General features: G+C 42.2%; 1 protein-coding gene across 2 annotated transcripts in view; it reads right to left on the bottom strand.

The window, feature by feature from the left end:
* Positions 1–21,446, bottom strand: part of tulp4a (TUB like protein 4a) — a 599,754-nt gene that overhangs the window by 48,890 nt on the left and 529,418 nt on the right. For both annotated transcript variants that reach the window (XM_048535765.2, XM_059648470.1), the window contains one exon: positions 11,301–11,444. In XM_048535765.2, coding sequence (XP_048391722.1) covers positions 11,301–11,444 — 144 coding nt within the window. The remainder of the gene's footprint in view (positions 1–11,300; positions 11,445–21,446) is intronic.

Below are 21,446 nucleotides of genomic sequence, written 5' to 3'. Positions count from 1 at the left end.
ATGTTTTTGTTCCTGATTTACAGCATCTGCTGTTCTTTGGACTTTTATTTGCCCACTTAAGGGCTTCACCTAGCAGTAGGGTAGGAATGGCATTTATGGCCTTCCCACCAGGGACTTAACAAATTTGGAGATGACAATGTGCCAGGATCCCTATTTGCCAATCCTCCCATCTATTTAAATGACTCCTTCACTGCTCAGTACATCATGGGTGAAGGCACAACACTTCATCTTATATTACTGATACTTCATTGTAGCTGGACTACTAGACCTTCCATCTTCATAGCACTCTAGATGTATCTACAACAGATGGTCTGCAGCAGCTGAAGAATCACTTCACAGAAAGCACAGAATGTCTACAGGCCATCCAACCCAACACATCCATACCACCCCTCCAAAGAGCATCCCAGCCTGACTCATCCCCTACCCCTATGTTTCTCCATTTCTAATCCATCTAACCTAAACATCTCTGGGCTTTACATCTATAGGCAATTTAGCATGGTCAATCCACCTACCCTGCACATCTTTGGACTTTGGGAGGAAACCAGAGCACCTGGAGGAAACTCACACAGACATGGGGAGAATGCGCAAACTCTACAGACAGTCACCCAAGTGTGGAATCGAACCTGGGTCCCTGGCGCTGTGAAGCAGCAGTGCTAACCAGTGAGCCACCGTGCTAAATGTGTACTTATCCTGACCTTGCTAGAGGTTCCCACATCCCCTGAAGTAATGTTTTAAAAAATTAACACTACTTTCACAATGTGCTATGAAGACACATTTAAAGACTAAAGGCCAAAAAATCCCTGAGACTGTATTCTAGGCCCTGAAAAGAAACAGCTGCATTGGCTGTAATCTTGCAAAATTTTCCAAAAGTCCTGGCAGATTGGACAAATTGGAAATGTAATGGTTCTATTCAAAATAAGGGTAAGATACAAAGTAGGAAACTGTAAGCTTGTTAGATTGACATCTGTAATTGGGTTGTTCCTAGAAACAGAAAATCAGTACGTGATTAAAGCAGAGTCAACATGGCTTTGTGAAAGGAAAATTGTGTATGGCAAATTTACTAGAGTTGACAACAAGGTTGACAAACTGTAAATAGTGCAGTATCACATAAGGGACAGTGCTGGGGCATCAACAATCTGTAATGATGTGGACCAAGGGACTAAGCGTCTGGTAGCCGAATTTGAACATAGGGTTGTGAGCGTAACACAAAGAGTCTGTAAAGGAATATAGTTAGATTAAGTGAATGGGAAAAGATTTGCCAGAAGGTTTATCTTCCAAAAACTTTAGTGGGAAGAAAAGCAGAATATTTTGTAAGAACGAGACTACTGAATGCTGCCACAAAGATAGATCTGGTTGTCTCTGTACATGAAATGCAGGGGCAGCAAATGGTTAACAAAGTACAGTGTTTGTTAGCCTTTATTAAAAGGAGGAGAAAATAACGAAGTGGGAAAGTCTTGCTGCAGCTATAGAGTGGGTTGTTCAGACCATATCTAGAGTACAGAGCGTGTTTGGCCTCTTCATTTATAGAGGAATTTAATTGGATTGGACATAGCTCAGAGAAGGTTTACTAGTTTGATTCCCTGGGATGGAGGGTTTCCTTCTTATAAAAAATGGAATGAGAGGTAATTTTGTTGAAACATGAAAGATTCTGAGGCATCTAAGGTTTTTGAGTAGATTTGTAGCTTGGAGTATGGATGCTGTGGTTGGTTTGCTTGCTGAGCTGGTTCATTACCCTGCAGGGTAACATCATCAGTGTAGCCTCCATTGAAGTGCTGTTGCGTTTTCCCGCCTGGTATTTAAACTCTGGGGTCTTTTGGAACTGGTTACCTCATTTCCAGTTTTTCTTCTCAGTGGTGTATATATAGGGTCTAATCATAGAATAGAATCCCTGTAGTATGGAAACAGGCCCTTCAGCCCAACAAGTCCACACTGACCCTAACAGCATCCCACACAGACGCATCCCCCTATAATCAAACTAAACTACATATCCCTGAACACTACGGGAAATGTAGCATGGCTAATCAACCTAACCTGCATACCTTTGGATTTGGGAGGAAACCGGAGCACCCAGAGGAGACCCACACAGACACAGAGAGAATATGCAAACTCCACACAGACAGTGGAATTGAACCCGGATTCCTGGCGCTGTGAGGCAGCAGTGCTAACCACTGAGCCACCCTGCCGCCCCTTAACTCTACATATTTGTTGATGGCCTTCTTGATGGAGAATCAAGACTCTAGAAATTCCCATGCTTATCTCTGTTTGGCTTGTCCTAGGATCCCGATGTTGGCCCAATCGAACTGGTGGTTCTCCACGTGAATGGAGATGAGTGAGTACTGGTCATGTCTTTTTGTTACTAGTTGGTGTTCATGTATTCTTGTGGCCAGCTTCCTTCCTGTCTGTCCAATGTAATATTTGTCAGATTCTTTACATAGCATCATGTATATCACGTTGGTTCTGTCCATCATGGGTAAGGAGTCTTTGGTCTGAGTTTGCAGTTAGCAGAGTGTTAACTTAGGTTTGTGTGCCACTCTGATGCCCAATGGCCATGGGAATTTTGTGGTCAGTTCACTACTGCGCAGAAAAACCAGAAATGAGGTAACCAATTCCAATGGACCCCAGAGTTTAAATACCAGGCAGGAAAATACAACATTGGAGGCTACACTGATGACGGCTCATATGGACAAAAATTGACTGAAGCTGTAAATTCAGTGGCTGCTTGGGAAGAGGGGGTGGTTGGGGGTGTGGAGAGAGAGAGAGAGAGAGAGAGAGAGAGAGAGAGAGAGAGAGAGAGAGAGAGAGAGAGAGAGAGAGAGAAGAAAGTTAATCTCTGGAATGTCTTATGATGAAAAGTGGTTAGCACTGCTGTGTCATGACACACGGGACCGGGGTTCAATTCCAACCTCGGGTGACTGTCTGTGTGGAGTTTACACATTCTCATCCACTGACACTTCCGCTGTCTACAATCAGACCCCACCACCAAACACATTTTTCCCACCCCACCCTTGTTCCATGTCCGCTCCACACTCCCCTCCAACCCCACCACACCCGGCACTTTCCCCTGCAACCGCAGCAAGTGCTACACTTTCCCCCACATCTCCTCCCTCACCCCCATCCCAGGCCCCAAGATGACTTTCCACATCAAGCAGATGTTCACCTGCACATAGACCAATGTGTTATACTGCATCCGCTGTACCCGGTGTGGTTTCCTCTACATTGGGGAAACCAAGCGGAGGCTTGGGGACCGCTTTGCAGAACACCTACGCTCGGTTCGCAGTAAACAACTGCACCTCCCAGTTGCAAACCATTTCAACTCCCCCTCCCATTCCTTAGATGACATGTCCATCCTGGGCCTCCTGCAGTGCCATAATGATGCCACTCGTAGGTTGCAGGAGCAGCAACTCATATTCCGCATGGGAACCCTGCAGCCCAATGGTATCAATGTGCATTTCACCAGCTTCAAAATCTCCCCTCCGTCCACTGCATCCCAAAACCAGCCCAGCTTGTCCCCGCCTGCCTACCCTGTTCTTTCTCTCACCTATCCCCACCTCCCACCTCAAGCCACACCTCCATTTCCTAACTACTAACCTCATCCCGCTCCCTTAACCTCTCCGTCCTCCCTGGACTGACCTATCCCCTCCCAACCCCTCCACCAATACTCTCCTCTGCACCTATCTTCTCCTCTATCCATCTTCAGTCCGCCTCCCCCTCTCTCCCTATTTATTTCAGAATCCTCTCCTATCCCCCTTTTCTGATGAAGGGTCTTGGCCCGAAACGTCAGCTTTTGTGCTCCTGAGATGCTGCTTGGCCTGCTGTGTTCATCCAGCTTCACACTTTGTTATCTTGGATTCTCCAGCATCTGCAATTCCCATTATTACTGATGATGTTACCCAGCATCGTAATGTAACATCTGTGAACTAATGAACCAGCTTGGCGAGTGAATCAACCACAGATTCTGAGGGGGTTTGATACATTACATACAAAGAGAATGGTACCCCTCATAGGCAAGTCTCAAACTCAGGAACACAGTTTCAGCATAAGCAATCTCTGCCATTTAAGAAAAAGGCAAGTTTTAATGTCAAAGGGTCATTATCATTGAACTCCCCAAAGAGTAATGGTGGATGAGGCACTGAATATTTTCAACTGAGTTGGAAAGTTTTAGTGTAGAAACAGAGAAAATAGGAAGAGGAGTAGGGCATTTGGCCCTTTGAACCTGCTCCACTAATCAATGTAATCATGCTGATCACCCCATTCAGTACCCCCTTCCTGCTTTCTACCCATACCCTTAGATCCTTTCCATAGAATCATAGAAATTACATTACAGGAGGAGGCCATTTGACCCATTGCATCTGTACTGGCTCCTGAAATAGACATGTCTCTGCCGATCATGATGCCATTCTAAATTAACCCATCTGCTTAAGCTTGGTCCATTTCTCTCTATTTCCTGCCTGTTCATGCGTCTAAATGCCTCTTCAACTATGCTATCATATTTTCTCCACCCACCCTCTGTCTTAAAAAAATTGCCTCACACATCTCCATTAAATTTCCCCCCTCACTTTAAACCTATGCAACGGGAACAGTCCCTTCGGCCCACAATGTTGTAATGAACATGATGCCAAATTAAACTAATGTCTTCTGCCTGCCCATTGTCCATTCCATGCTTATTTGCGTGCCTATCTAAATGCCCCTTAACATGCCGCCACCACTGTTCTGGCAGCGCGTTTCAGGCATCCACCACTTTCAGTGTAAAAAACACGTTTTCACATTTTATTTGAATTTTCCCCTTCTCACCTTAAATACACACCCTCTAGTCTTAGACATTTCAACTCTGGGAAAATGATTCTGACTGTCAACCCTGTCTATGCCTGTCATAATTCTGTACACTTTTTTCAAGTCTCCTCTCAGCCTATGCCGCTCTAGAGAAAACAACCCTAGTCTGTCCAGCCTTTCATTATAGCTCATACCCTCTAATCCAAGCAGCATCCTGGTAAAGTCTGTAGGTGTGAGGCTGGAAAAGCACAGCAGATCAGACAGCATCCAAGGAGCAGGTAAGTTAACATTTTGGGCCAAAACCCTTCATCAGGATTGGGGATGAGGAGGGGAGCCCAGAAATAAATAGAGGGAGGAGATGGGGCTGGGGGAAGGGTAGCAGAAATGATGATAGGTGGATGCAGGCAAGGGGTTATTGTGATTGGTTTGCGGGAAGGATGGAGTTGATAGGTGAGTAGGAAGATGGACTGGTTGTATGGGTCAAGTCAGGAAGGGGAGGGCTGGATATAGGATAAGGCTGGGGGTGGAGGGACTTTGAAGCTGGTGAAGCCAATGTGAAGGCCATTGGGCAGTAAGCTTCCAAGGCAAAATATCAGGTGTTGTTCCTCCAGTTTACTTTTGGCCTTAGTCTGATGGTGGAGAAGACAAGGAAGGACATGTCATCAGGAGAGTGGAAGGGAGAATTAAAATGGATGGCAATTGTAAGGTCAGGTTGGTTGTCGCATGCAGACCACAGATGCTCCGTGAACCAGTCCCTGAGGCTGCCCAGTATAGAGGGGACCACATCAGGAGCAACAGATAAGGTTGGGTGAAGTGCAGGTGAATTCTGGTAAACCTCTTCTGCACCCTCTTCACATCTTTCCTGTCATGTGGTGACCGGAACTGAACACAATAAGTGCACTCTAAAGGCAGCCTAACCAAAGTTTCACAAAGCTGCAATATTATTTCCTGACTCTTGTGCTCAATGCCCCAATCATTAAAGGCAAGCATTCCATACACCTTCTTTACCTCATTATCTATGTGTGTGGCCACTTTCAAGGAACTATGGAGTAGGACACCAAGATCCCTCTGTATATCAAGACTGTTAAAGGTCCTACCACTAACTGTATACTGCCCCATAATATTTGATCTCTTAAAGTCTAACACCTCACATTTTCCCTGATTAAACTCCATCTGCCATTTCTCTGCCCATATCTGCAACTGATCTATATCCTGCTGTATTCTTTGACAATCTTCTACACTATCCACAACTGTCCCAATATCTTCAAACATACTAACTCACTCAACTAAGTTTTCATTCAAGTCATTTAATAAAAATCACAAACAGCAAAGGTCTCAGTATGGATCCCTGTGGAATAGCACTAGTCACAGATCTGCAGCTAGAAAAATACCCTTCCACCAGTACCCTCTTTCTTCAATAGGCAAGCCAATTCTGAATCCAAACAGCCAAGTCACCAAGAATCCCATGCATCTTAATCTTCTGGATGAGCTTACTATGAAGGATCTTATTGAAAGCCTTACTAAAATCCACATAACCAACATCCACTGCTCTACTTTCATGAATTATCCTTGTCACCACCTCAAAAAAATCAATCAAGTTAGTAAGACATGATTAAATAGAGAAACAACATTAGTTACTTGCTAGTCCTGCAGGACCTCACCAATGGCTAGACAGGATACAAAGATATTGGTCACAGCCCAGCAACCTCCTCTCTTGCCTCTCTGAATAACATGGGGTAGATCCCATCGAGATCTGGTGACGTATCCACCTCAAAGCTCTTCAAGAGACCTAACACCACTTCTTCCTTGGTCTCAAAATACCTTAACATATTAGCATGCCCCACACGAATCTCACTATCCTCCATGTCCTTTTCTTTACTGAATATTGTTGCAGAGTACTCATTTAGGATCTCATCCTTATTCTCCGTCTCCAAGCACAAGTTCCTTCCTTTATCTTTCAGTGATCCTACCCTCTCTCTGGTTATCCTCTTGCTTTTAATGTATGTAAATAATGCCTTAGGATTCTCTTTGACCCTACTTGCCAAGAACATTTCATGTTCCCTCCTTTCCCTCCTAATTTTCTGCTTGAGTTATTTCTTGCTTTCTTTACATCCATCATGGGCCCTGTCCAATTTTTGCTTTCTAAACCTTACATATGCTTCCTTTTACTTTTTGCCTAAATTCACAAACTCCCTCATCATCCAAAGGTCCCATACCATGCCATCTTTTTCTTTCCTCCTTACTGAAACATGCTGGTCATGAACTCTGATTAGTAGACCTTTAAACAACTCATAAATATCAGCTGAGGACTTGCCTGATACCAGCTATGTCCCAATTAACTCTCCCCTGCTCCTGCTTAATTCAGTCGTAATTCGCCCTCCCCCAATTTAGTACCATCCTGCAAGGTCCTGATTTATCCTTATTCATAGCTATCTTATAACTTAACGACTTGCTTGCACAGTTTTAATTGCTTCTATCAGTCATCCCCTTTGCGCTAGCAAAAACAATCCAAGTTCATCCAAACTCTTCTTATAGCTAACATACTCTAATCCAGGCACATCTTGGCAAACCTCTTTTGTACCCTCTCCAAAATTCCACATCATATCTATCATGGTGACCAGAACTGCACACAATACTCTAAATGTGGCCTAATTAAAGTTTAATGCAGCTGCAACATGACTAGCCAATTTTATACTTAATGCTCCGACTGATGAAGGCAAGCATGTCATATGCTTTCTTTACCACCATATCCACTTGTGTTGCCACTTGACTGGAGCTGTGGGCTTTGACCCAAGTCCTTCTGTATATTGATGCTGCTAATAGTCCAGCCATTTCTTTAAACTAAGACAAAAGAATCATGAGTGGTTGGAGTAAGGCTCACATAGACCCACAGGATTCCAGTCTTGTTTCCACTTAGTTCAGTAGATTGTGTTGGCTGCTGGAGCGAAAGCATGGCTTTCATGAGAGGGAAATCATATCTTACTAATTTATTACAGGTTTTCAAAGAATTATCAATCAATGGGTAAAAGGGGACCAGTAGATGCTTGTATTTGGACTTACAAAAAGGCATTCGACAAGGTACCTCACAAAAGGTTAAGTTGTAAGATAAGAGCCCCTGGTGTTTGAGATTGGTTGGAGAGTTGGGCAGAGAAATGGCAGTATATTGGCATGGACAGAAAAATGGCTAATAGACAGGGATAAGGAGTTCTTTTCAGGTTGGCAATATGTAACCGGTGGGGTTCAGAGCTGGGACTGCAATTGTTTACAATATATATCAATGACTGGGAGGAAGGAAGCAAATGTACTAAAGCCAAACACAAAATAGGTGGAAATGCAAATTGTGAAGTGGATACATATAGTTGACAGAGAGATACTGATGGATTAGTGAGTTGGCAAATGTTTGGCAAATGGAGTATATAACAAAGAAGAACAAAGAACAAAGAAAATTACAGCACAGGAACAGGACCTTCGGCCTTCCAAGCCTGCGTCGATCAAGATCCTCTGTCTAAACCTGTCATCTATTTTTTAAGGGTCTGTATCCCTTTGCTCCCTGCCCATCCATGTACCTACCCAGATATATCTTAAAAGACGTTAATGTGTCTGCGTCCACCACCTCCGCTGGCAATATGTTCCAAACACCCACGACCCTCTGCGTAAAGAACTTTCCACGCATATCTCCCTTAAACTTTCCTTCTCTTACTTTGAACTCCTGACCCCTAGTAATTGAGTCCTCCACGCTGGGAAAAAGTTTCTTGCTATCCAAATTGTCTATACCCCTCATGATTTTGTAGACCTCAATCAGGTCCCCCCTCAATCTCCGGCTTTCTAATGAAAATAATCCTGATCAACTTAATCTTTCTTCATAGCTAGCGCCCTCTATACCAGCCAACATCCTGGTGAACCTCCTCTGCACCCTCTCCAAAGCATCCACATCCTTTTGGTAATGTGGCGACCAGAACTGTACACATTCTAAATGTGGCTGAACCAAAGTCTTATACAATTGCAACATCACCTGCCAACTCTTGGGCTCAATACCCTGTTTGATGAAGGAAGGCATGCCATCTGCCTTCTTGGCCACTCTATTGACCTGTGTTGCCACCTTCAGGGAACAATGGGCCTGAACACCCAGATCGTGCTGAACAACAATTTTCCCCAGGACTTTTCCATTTACTGTATAGTTCGCTCTTGAATTAGATCTTCCAAAATCATCACCTCGCATTTGCCCGGATTGAACTTCATCTGCTGTTTATCTGACCAACTCTCCAATCTATCTATATTCTGCTATAAAATGTAGGAAAATGTGAAGGGAGATCAAAAAGACAGTATTATTTATATAGAGAAAAGCTGCAGGAAGCTGAAACACGAAAGGATTTCGTGGTACTTGTGCTTGAAACACAGAAAACTAACACACAGGTGCAGCAGATTCAGAAAGGCTAATGGAATGTTGGCCCTATTTCAAGAGAGTTGGAATATGAGACTAAGGAAGATTCCATAAGGTTAAGTCACATGGGATCCATAGTGAGTTGATAAGTTGGATACAAAGGAAGAAAGACAGAAGGTAGTTGTCGAGAGGTATATTTCTGACTGGGGATCAGTGAATAGTGGTGTTAAACAAGGATCAGTGCTAGGATCTCTGTTGATTGCATTTTATGTAAACAATTTCAATAAAAATGTGGGTGGTCTAATTAGTAAGTTTTCAGGCAAGACAAAAATTGATTAAGCTGTGGATAGTGAGGAAGATTGTCAAAGAACTGGGTGGAGAAATGGCAGATGGCATTTGATCCAAACAAGTGTCAGGTAATGCATTTTGGGAGGTCAAATGCAAGAGGAACATTTACAGTAAATGGCAGAACCATTCGCAGCATCAATATAGAGGGTTTTGGGGTCAAATTTCATAGTTCCATTCATATGGCAACACAAGTGGATAAGGTAGCAAAGAAAGCGTGCAGCATGCTTGCCCTCATTGGTCAGAGCACGAAGTATAAAAAGGCTGTTACCAACTGCCTGTCTGAAGGACAAATTTTGACACCGCTATGGCAACACCCCTCTGCAAGTGAAACACAGTCTCTTAAAGGCACAGTATCATCACAATATGAGCAAGCAACCATATTGTGATGATACTGTGCCTTTAAGAGATGTGTACTATCTTGTTCCTCTTGCAGAGCGGTATTGTCACAGTGGAGTCCAAAGGCATCCTTCAGAGAGGCAATTGGTAAACACCTTGTCTGAGGTGGTTTAAACTGAGGGTCACCACACCTCAGATGAGGGGATAGGTTAAGAAGGAATATCCTTCATGATAACCTCAGTCAATGCAGGAATTGAACCCCTGCTGTTAGCATCACTGTGTAACAGCTAACCAATCCCCTTACCATGTGAAAATGAATATCATAATCAGCAAAGTCATTGAATCATACAGTATACAGCATGGAAACTGTCCCTTCAACCTAAAATGGTTCATGCTGACCATAGTGCCCTCTCAGCTAGCCTGCATTTGTTCATATGAAGTATTTGCCTGCACTTGGCTCAGAAATGAAGAAGGATCTCGACACGAAATGTCAACTTTCCTGCTCATCTGATGCTGCCTGGCCTGCTGTGTTCCTCCAGCTCCATGCTGTGTTATCACAATACTCCAAGTGTGGCCTCATCAACGACTTACACAACTGCAACATAAAATCCCAACTCCTATACTCAATGCCTCGACTAAGGAAGGTCAGCATGCTAAATGCCTTCTTCACCATCCTGTCCACCTGTGACGCCGCATTCAACGAACTATGTATTTGTACTCCTAGGTCCCTCTGTTCAACAACACTCCTCAGGACTTTACAATTTACTATATAAGTCCTACCTTGGTTTGACTTTCCAAAGGGCAACACCATCTGTATTGAGAGAGAGAGATAATGGGAACTGCAGATGCTGGAGATTCCAAGATAATAAAATGTGAGGCTGGATGAACACAGCAGGCCAAGCAGCATCTCAGGAGCACAAAAGCTGACGTTTCGGGCCTAGACCCTTCATCAGAGAGCACCATCTGTATTGAATTGTATTTGCCAATCCTCAGCCCACTTTCCCATCCGATCAAGACCCCTCTGTAACTTTTGATAACCTTCTTTGCTGTCAACCATACCTCCTAATTTTGTATCATCCACAAACTTACTAATCATGCCTTCTACATTTACATTGAGATAATTTATGTAAAAAAACCAAGTCTTTTGTTAAACTACATAATTGCATTTAACCTGTATGCTGCTAATTCAAAATTTAGTCTCTATTTCTGGCAAATTTAAAGATGTCTGTCTTTATGTGTGTTAACCATTATTTGAATTATTTCTAAAGATGTTGCAAGTATACTGGAGAAAGATTATCTAAGCCAGCATTGTAAATGGAAGGCAGCAGCCTGTCCACACATCCTGGTATATTGTCCAACCATTAAGACATTCAATAAAGGATCACAAGCAGCTGTTTTAATCTGTGAAATAGGTTGAGCTGGATCTTAGTTTAAATAAATTCAAATGAACACTGGTAAGACTTACCTGCAAGATCATCCTCATCTTCACTGAAAACACTGGGATTGAATATAGACATATTGATGAAGTCCATAGATAGTTTGCGTACTTCGGGTAGATAAATAGTCATTTGTCTGGGCTGAAGATGGAGCAAGCTGGTTTTGTAGATGACTAAGAATGACAAGACGATTGATGTTAATTATATACACCCTAAATACAATAGAACAAAGAATAAATTATACTGAAGCTGAAAACAAGCAAGAAATTAATCAATAATTGTCCAAATTCATCAAAGACAATAATTTAAATTGCTATTTTGAGAATTCCTTTTGGAATTTGCCCAATGAGTCATAAAATCTACATTTTACTGGGATGTGGCGGATGCGAAGGAATAGGGGATGGCATTTTTGCAGGAAGGTGGGTGGGAGGACAAGTATTCCAGGTAGCTGTGGGAGTTGGTGGGCTTGAAATAAATATCAGTGCCCGAGATAGAGACAGAGAGGTCCAGGAAGGTGAGAGAGGTGTTAGAGATGGCCCAGGTGAACTTAAGGTTGGGGTGGAAGATGTTGGTGAAGTGGATGAACTGTTTGAGCTCCTCATGGGATCACGAGGTGGCACCAATACAGTCATCAATGTAACGGAGGAAGAAGTGGGTTTAGGGCCAGTGTAGGTACAGAACAGGGATTGTTCCATGTATCGGAGGCTGCACTGAAGATGTTACTTAGCATGGTAACGAAATGTCTGTGAAACAACAAACTAGCTCGGCAAGCCGACCAACCTCAAAAAATAGGCTTAATTTGTATAAACTTTCCTCATAACTTTACCCCTTAAGTCCAGGTATCTTCCTTGTATCCTTTCTAATGTATCTTTCCATATCCAGATCTGCTCACATTATTCCAAGTGGAGTCTAACTGGGGTTTTGTAAAGCTGAAGCATAACATTTGCATCCTTATATTCCAGTCTTTTAGGTGTAAAGGAAAGTATTCCAATAATGGTTATTTTCTGCACCTGTTCATGACATGTTAATGATCTATATACCTGAACTCCCAAGTCTCTTTGGACATCTACTGCATTTAACTTCACAGCATCTAGGACGTTCCCTAATGTGTCTATTCTCAGTCCAAAATTGTTAATATTTTATTTATTTACATTGAACTCCATTTGCCACAATTTTGTGCACTCACTATTTTTATTCATAGAATCCCAACAGTGTGGAAAAGGTAATTCGGCCCAACATGTCCACATTGTCCTTCCAACCCACACAGACCCACTTCCCTATCGCTGCATTTCCCATTTCTAACCCTGGCAATTTAGCATGGTCAATCCACCTAGCCTGCACATCTTTCGACCGTGGGAGGAAACGGAAGCACACAGAGGAAACCCACACAGGCACAGGGAGACCATGCAAACTGACAGCTGCCCGAGAGTGAAACTGAACCTGGGTCCCTGTAACTGTAAGGCAGCAGTGCTAACCACTGAACCACTGAGACACCGTGCCACCCAACAGTCTACCACTATCCCTTTAATGCTATAGCTAACATCGTCTACAATGCTGCATAACTTTGCGTCATCAGCAAACTTAGATAATAGCATAGAAAATTATATATCTAAGTCATTCATAAATAATGTGAATAATTGAGGCTCTAACATAGATCCTCATGGGACACCACTGATCACATCCTGCTAATTTGAGTACCTACTCATTATCCCCATTTTGAGTTGCCTGCCACTCAACCAATTTCCCAGCCATATCAGTAATTTGCCCTCATTTCCATGGACTTCAACCTTACTTAACAGTCTGTTATGAGAGAATTTATCAAATGACTTTTGAAATCCATATAAGCAATATCCATAGACATTATCCTGTTCACTATCTTAGACACCTCCTCAAAAAGTTCAATGAGGTTTGTCAGGCAAAACTTACCTGTCACAAATCCACGCTAGCTCTCATTGATTAATTCAAAATTTTCAAGGTATGGTTACTCTACCCTTTATTATAGAATCTGACAAATTCCCCACTACAGATATTAAGCTAATTGGTCTGTAATTCCTTGAATTTCGTCCTTGACAGTTCTTAAAAAGCAGAGTAATGTGCAAATTTCCAAAACTGAAGAATGACTTCCATATCCAGGGATAATACTGTTAATTTCATCCTTACCTACGTTTTATTGGTGTTAATTTTACTCAGATCCTGTTACCAATCTACTATTAATATACTCGGGACTTAGAACATAGAACAGAAAAGTACAGCACAGTACAGGCCCTTCGGCCCACGATGCTGTGCCGTGGAATAATCCTAATCCAAAAATAAAATAACCTAACCTACATTCCCCTCAATTCACTGCTGTCCATGTGCATGTCCAGCAGTCACTTAAATGTCACTAATGACTCTGCTTCCACGACTACCACTGGCAAAGTATTCCATGCGCTCACAACTCTCTGGAGGAATACCCTCCCTCTGACATCTCCTCTATACCTTCCTCCTAACAAGTTAAAATTACGACCCCTCGTGGCACTCAATCCTGCCCTGGGGAAAAGTCTCTGGCTATCAACTCTATCCATGCCTCTCATTACCTTGTACACCTCAATCACGCCACCTCTCTTCCTCCTTCTCTCCAGAGAGAAAAGTCTGAGCTCAGTCAACCTCTCCTCATAAGACAAGCCCCCCAGTCCAGGCAGCATCCTGGTAAACCTCCTTTGCACCCTCTCCAAAGCCTCCACATTTTTCCTATAATAGGGCGACCAGAACTGGACACAATATTCCAAGTGTGGTCTCACCAGGGTTTTGTAGAGCTGCAGCAAAGCCTTGCGGCTCTTAAACGCGATCCCCCTGTTAATGAAAGCCAAAACACCATATGCTTTCTTAACAACCTTATCCACTTGGGTGGCAACTTTGAGGGAGCTATGCACTTGAACACCAAGATTCTGCTGTTCCTCTGCTGTTCTGGCAAGCTATCCTCCTTTTCTACTGTAAATATGGAGGCACAGTAATTAGTCAACTGTCTGCCATTTCTGTATAATTGCTGACATTGTAACGGAAGGTGAGCCTCAGGTGGACACAGGACCCTCAAGGCCTCACTAGCGAAGTGCGGCATTTCCTCGGATACCTGGGAATCACTGGTCCAAGACCATTCAAAGTGGAAGAGCAGATTCCCAGAAAGGGTTGAGCACCCTGAGACTTGCCAACAGAAAGAAATGGAAGCCAAGTGAAAACAGCGAAATGGGTGTGCTGCCACGCCAATGCCCCACCCACCCGTTTCTACGACCAGCACCTGCCCTAAATGTAACAGAGCCTGCGAAAGCCACATCAGTCTATACAACCACCTACGGCCTCATCCTGAGAGTGAAAGACAGACAGCCTCATCTGACAGTGATCAATGATGATGATGTTGATGATGTAATCATTGACAATATCTCACTTTCTTTAATAGGCCGACACTGCTCTTGATCACTGGCTTTCCTTTTATGTAATTATAAGATTCCTCATTGATTTTGATATATTTTACAGTTTCCTGTTGTAACCCATTTTAGTAGCTCTGATAAGTTTCTTTGTGGTCCTTTGCTGGTCTTTGTATCTTTCCCATTCAGCAAGATCTGTGCTGTGCTTTGCATTTTGTAAGTTTTTAAAAATGTTTTGTGCTGTTCCTTATCTCTTTATTTTTCCATGGCTCCTTTTCCTGTGAAGTGGAAATTTGCCCTCTCAAAGGTATAAACTTCTTTCGTATTGTGTTAAATATTTCTTTAATAAGTCTCCACTGTTCTTCAGTTATTTAACCCATTAGCAGATTTTCCCAGACAGTCTCTGCCTCAAATCATTAAGTGCGCTTTTCCTAAACCTAAAACTCGAGTAGTTGATTCATGCTTTTCGTTTTCAAACGTAACATTGAACTCGATCATGTCATGATCACTATTTGATAAATGTTTATAGGCTATTATGGACACACCATAGAAATTCACTACATTACTGACAGGACGTTGTCTACCTCTCCCAATCAATGTTAAAGTTAAAATCCCCCATGTTGTCTACATGGACTTTAGCAAGGCCATCGACAAAGTTCCACACAGTAGACTAGTTAGTAAAGTGGATCATGTAGGATCCAGGTACAGCTAGCAATTGGATATAAAATTGGCTTTACAGTAGGAGTTAGAGGGTTGTGGTAGTGAGCTGTTTTTCAGACTGGAAGCCTGTGACCAGCAGTATTCTGCAAGGATTGGTAGTGGGTCCACTGTCCATTTCTATAAATGATCTGGATTAGAAGATGGGAGGCATGGTTAGTAAATTTGTAGGTGATACCAAAATTGATGGTATAGTTGACAGTGAAGCTGGTTATCTAAGAGATATGGATCGTGATCCCAATGGGCCAAGGAGTGACAGATGGAGATTAATTTAGATAAATGCAAGGTATTGCATTTTGGCAAGACAAACCAGGGTAGGACTTATATACAGTTAATTGTAGGCCCTAGGGAGTATTTTTTGAACAGGAGTTCAGGTACATAGTTTCTTGACAGTAACGTCAAAGATGGACAAGCTGTTGAAGTAGGCACTTTACCTACTTCACGCTAGCCTTCATTGGTCACAGCATTGAGTATAGGAATTGGACTGTCATGTTACGGCTGTATAGGACATTGGTGAGGCCACTTTTAGAGTTCTGGATACCCTACGAAGGATATTATTAAATTGGAAAGGGTACAGAAAAGCTTTACAAGGATGTTACTGGACTGGAGGGTTTAAGTTATAAGGACAGGCTGCATAGGCTGGGATGTTTTTCCATGGAACATGGCAAGTTGAGGGGTGGCCCTAGACTTATAAAATCATGAGGGACATAGCTAAGGTGAATAGCCAAGATCTTTTCTTTAGGGTAGGGGAATTCAAAACTAGACGGCATATATTTAAGGTGACAAGCATAAGTTTAAAAGGGGCCTGAGATGCAACATTTTCCACACAGAGTGTGGTACTATATGGAATGAACTGCCAGAGAAAGTGGTAGAACCAGGTAAACTTCCAACATTTCATAGAATCGTAGAGTCCCTACAGCACAGGAAGCAGGTCATTGGCTCATTGAGTCCACACGAACCCTCCAAAGAGCATCCCAATTAAACTATTCCCCCCCACCAATCCCTGTAACCCTGCATTATCTCCACTTTGGCTGCACATCCCTAGATACTATGGGAAACTTTGTATGGCCAATCCACCTAACCTAAACATCTTTGGACATCATTTAAAAGACGTTTGGACAAGTACATGAATAGGAAAGATTTACAGAGATGTGGGTCCAACACAGGCAAATGGCACTAGTTAGTTTGGAAAACCTGATCAGCATGGATGAGTTGGACTAAAGGATCTGTTTCATGCTGTATGACTCTATTAATACTACTCTACCTTTACCAAACACTTGCCTAATTTCTACATTTACACAATGTAGCTTTCGAGAGTGGGTCTGCACACAACACCTCTTGCAGTTTTAGATCATTAATGTTCTTCAGTTCTACATCGTGTCTACTGAATGGGTGGTTCCTGTTAGCAAAGCTGGTGCCAACTTCTTCTCAGATATCCTGTTTGGAACTGTACAGCAAGACACTGTGAAGAGCAACGTTCAGCTTGCAGTATTCGAAACAATGTGATGCTAGAGTTCAAATATGACACCATCAGTGTGAATGCCAGAATATATCAACACGAGTGAGCATAACAGCAGGACCATAGAGGCAGGGTGCATAATTAATGAGGAGCAGCAGAGAATTGTTTAAGAAAAATCACCAGAACACAGAAGACCCCCTCCTTCAACCTCCCTGACATTGACATTTCGTCAAAATATGGTACAGTACAGCTCGTAGTGTCAGCTCATTAACAATCGTACAGGAAATGAGAGTACAATTCTACATTCACCTGAAACCTCCTGCACATGTCACCCCAACTTTTCATTCTCAAGCCTAGAACAAAACAAAATCCATTACATCCTCCCTCACATACTTACTTGTTAGATGCTCAGACAAATTCCCTTTATGCATTTCCTCACATTTTTTTCCCTCGAAGGATACCAAGAAAAGAAATTTGTGGAATGTCTATGAGATTTATTTTTGGAGCAGCATGTGGTAGAGCCCATACAATGTGGAGCTGGAGGAACACAGCAGGTCAGGCAGCATCTTAGTAGTAGAAGAGTCAATGTTTTGGGCCTAGCTCCTTCATCAGGACTTTTTGGAGAATTTGGTGATGTGTAATGCCAGCATTTGTTGCCCTTAATAAGTAGTGGTAGTGAGCTGCCTCTTTGAACTGCCTCAATCTATTTACTGTACTGTCCAATGCTGATAGGCCTTTGTTCTTCTAGATGGTAGTGGTACTGGTTGTGGGTTTGGAAGGTGTTATCCAAGTAGCCTTGGCGAATTTCTGCAATGCAGCTTCTCAGTGGGCCATATTACAGCTCCTGAGCATCAGTAGTGGAAACAGTGAATGTTTGCGGATAAAGTGCCAATCAAAAGGCTACTTTGTCCTAGATGGTGTCAAGCTACGTCAGTGTTATTGGAGTTGCAGTCATTCAGACAAGTGGTGCATTTTCCATCAGTCTTGGCTTGTACCTTTTAGAAGTTGGATTGGCTTTGGGGAGTCAGGAGGTGACTTGCTCACTGCAGAACTCTTAGCCTGTGATCTTCTCTATAGCCATAGTACTTATATAGCTAATCCAGATCTATTTCTAGCAATGGTAATGCACAAGATATTGATAGTGAAGAATTCAGTAATGGTAATTTCATTGAAGGTCAAAGACCGATAGTTAGATTCTTTCTGGTTGAAGTGTGTACTACCTAATACGGTTACAGATGTAGTTACAGGATTTTGAGCCAGCTGCACTGAAGGAACAGCGATGTACCTCCAAGCCAAGATGCTGAGTGGCTTGAAGGGAACAATGCAGGGACGTTGCTACCATGCATCTGCTACATTTGTCTTTCTAGATGGTAGTTGCCATGGGTTTGGTTGTGAACATTGGTGAACAAGTCCAATTATGACCTTATGACAGAAGTAAGGTCATTGATAAAGTAGCTGAAGATGATAAAGCCGAGAACACTATCCTGAGGAACTCCTGCAGAGGTGTCCTTCAGTTGAGATGATTAACCTCGAACAATCATAGCTATATTCTTTTGTTATAGGCATTATTCCAACGAGTAGAGTGTTTTTCTTTCTGATTTCCAGTGTTGCTCAGGCTCTTTGATGCCACACTTGGGTAAATATGACCTTCTAAACATTCCATACTATTCATTTACAATTCACAGCAACCCTTATCCCATACAATTTAACAGCTCACCTTCACAGCTACTCTAACAAAACTGACTCCATTTGGCTATAGATATGGCATTACAGAAGAGCACAGGGAAAGGCAGATGAAAAGTGGTCCTCTACATATTAATCAAGTTATACACACAGAGGAGGTGGCAGCATAAATCAATAGTCTGGACATGTCTGTCTGTGGGATACAGGGTTTGTGCCTGTATGTAGGTTGGATTAAAAGAAAGCTGAATAGACGTAGATAGAAATTAGTGATAAATTGATATAGATCTACTTACGAATCTGTATTGGGACCGGAAATACACATACTTAACTAATGACAAAGATGCAGGTGTTTTGGCATGATTTTAAAATTAGCAAATTATGTTAAATGATGTCAAGTGTTAGGACTGTAAAGGATACTCTACTGCTTCAAGCTTACTTCATGGTGTTGGGAAAATTGTATTTAATAATTAACTTTTAGTTTAGTTATCAAATAATCAAACTGTGTTCAGCAGTTGACTAAATATTATGATATTCTGTTTAATTGTAGTCAATGTAGGAAACTTATAGTCATAGAGGCATACAGCATGGAAATAGACCCTTTGGTCCAATGATAAACACGGACCATGTTCCCAAAATAAACTAAGCCCACCTGTCTGCACGTGGCCTACATCCCTCCAAACCTTTCTGATTCATGAACTTATCTAAATGTCTTTTAAATGTTGTAACTGTACCCACATCCACCATTTTCTCTGGCAGTTCATTTCACACACAAACTGCTCTCTATGTAAAACAGTTGTCCCTCATGTCCTTTTTAGATCTGGTTTTGAACTCTCCCACCATACAGAGAAGACCTTTCATGATTTTATAAACCTCAATAACCTCAAACTCCAATGCTCCAGTGAAACAAGTCCCAGCCTTTCCAGCTTTCCTGCTCAGCCTGCTGTGTTCATCCAGCTTCACACCTTGTTACCCTAGCCTTTCCAGTCTGTTTTTATACCTCAAACCCTTCATTTCTGGCAACATCTTGGTAAATCTTTCTGAACCCTCTCCAGTTTAATGGTATCCTTCCTATAACAGGGTGAACAGCACACAGTGCTCCAGAAGAGGCCTCATTAACTTATACATTTAATGGTAAGTCCCTGGGTAGTTTTGTAGAATGGAGCAACCTATGGGTTTGGGTACATAGTTCTTTGAAATTTGTGTAATTGGCAGACAGGGTAGTTAAGGAAGTGTTTAGCAAATTTGCCTTCATTGCTCAGACTGAGTATAGAAGTTGAGGCATCATGTTGGGTTATGATGATTTATACAATATGTGATTACTAGTTTAGTCTGTAACCCATCCTTTCTGAAAAGAGGGGAGCCCCTGCTGCGCATTTTTAGTAACACAGAACAAGATCCTGCAGTCTTTTGAAGTTGAATGAGCAAGCACACACAATTAGATCCTGATCACTTATCTGACTTTGCCACTATCAAAAGAAGTTCAAAGGGTTTATTGGGTAAGCGGGGAGTGTGGGTGTGGGGGTGTGTAGGAGAGAGAAGAGGTGGCAAATTAAATAACTGCTGTGTTTTCTTAGTTTAATCTGTACTGTTTTGGAAGGACGAAAGCTATCATGTTTTTATAATTTTTTTTAATGTGTCAGAGTTAAGTTCTGCCAGAGTACGTGATTACTTTTGTGACTAAACAAGCATTGAATTTTACAGTGCAGTAGGCAGCCATTTGGCTCATTAGATGTGTACTGGTTCTTGAAAACAGCTACCCAGCCATTCTCATTCTTCGCTATCTCTGTATCCCTCTAAATTAATCACTTTCAAATATATACCCAATTCTCTTTGAAACTACCAGTTCTCTCCCAGGCAGCACATTGCAAAGCCTAAAAACTTTATGAGTACCAAGGTTTCTCCTCGTCTCACTCCTAGCTCTCTTGCTGACAATCTTGAAATTGTGACCCCAGTTACTGACAATCTGACCAGTGGAAACAGAATTTCCTTCATTACCCTGTCAAAACGATTAACAATTTTGAACATCTTAATAAGGTTATCTCTTAATCTTCTCCATTTAAGGAGAATAAGCCCAATTTCTCCGCTCTTTTCTTGTATCTAAAATCCCTCATTCCCAGCATTATTCTAGAGAGGAGTGTAAAAGAGGTAGGGAAGTTCCATTATTAATTAAGCAGAATGTCACAGCTGTACTAAAAGAGGAAGATTCATCCAGCGTGTAGAACATAGGGACAAGAAAGATGGAATCACTGTAATCGGTTATACTATAGGCCTCCCAATTGTCAGCAGGAGACAGAGAAAAAGATATATAAATAGTACATGGAAAAATGTAAACAGGGTTGTCGTAGGGAGCGATTTTAACTTCCCCAATATTGACCAGGACTCCCTTAGCATGATGACAGGATATATGGTGGGTCAAAATTTGTTAGGTGCATCCAGAAGGGTTACTTGATAACAATATATCGATAGTCCAACGAGAGAAGGTGCCATACTAGACCCATTCAGGTGTTCAAATGTTCAGTGGGGGATCATTTTTGGAACAGTGATCATAATTCTGTAAGTTTGAAGATAATTATGGAAGAGGATTAGACTGGTCTTCAGGTGAAAGTGTACCATTGTGGATAGACTAATCAAAAGTATCCCATGCAGATCCAATTTATCCCTCTAATCCCATGTTCTCTGTGGCTAATTCACCTAGCCCACATGTCCGTGGGCACTGGGGCAATTTAGCATGCCAAACCATCAAACTGGCATATCTTTAGACTGTGGGGTTAACCACAGTACCTAGTAGAAACCCATGCAGACATGGGGAGAACATGCAAATTCCGCACACACTGGAACAAACTCAGGTCCCTGGGCTCTATGAGACAGAAGTGTTAACCATTGTGCAACCTGAAATAATTTCACAGCAGTTGGAG

Source organism: Stegostoma tigrinum, chromosome 9 (genome assembly GCF_030684315.1).
Source record: "Stegostoma tigrinum isolate sSteTig4 chromosome 9, sSteTig4.hap1, whole genome shotgun sequence".
Lineage (NCBI taxonomy): Eukaryota > Metazoa > Chordata > Chondrichthyes > Orectolobiformes > Stegostomatidae > Stegostoma > Stegostoma tigrinum.
This window is presented reverse-complemented; position numbering and strand designations above follow the sequence as displayed.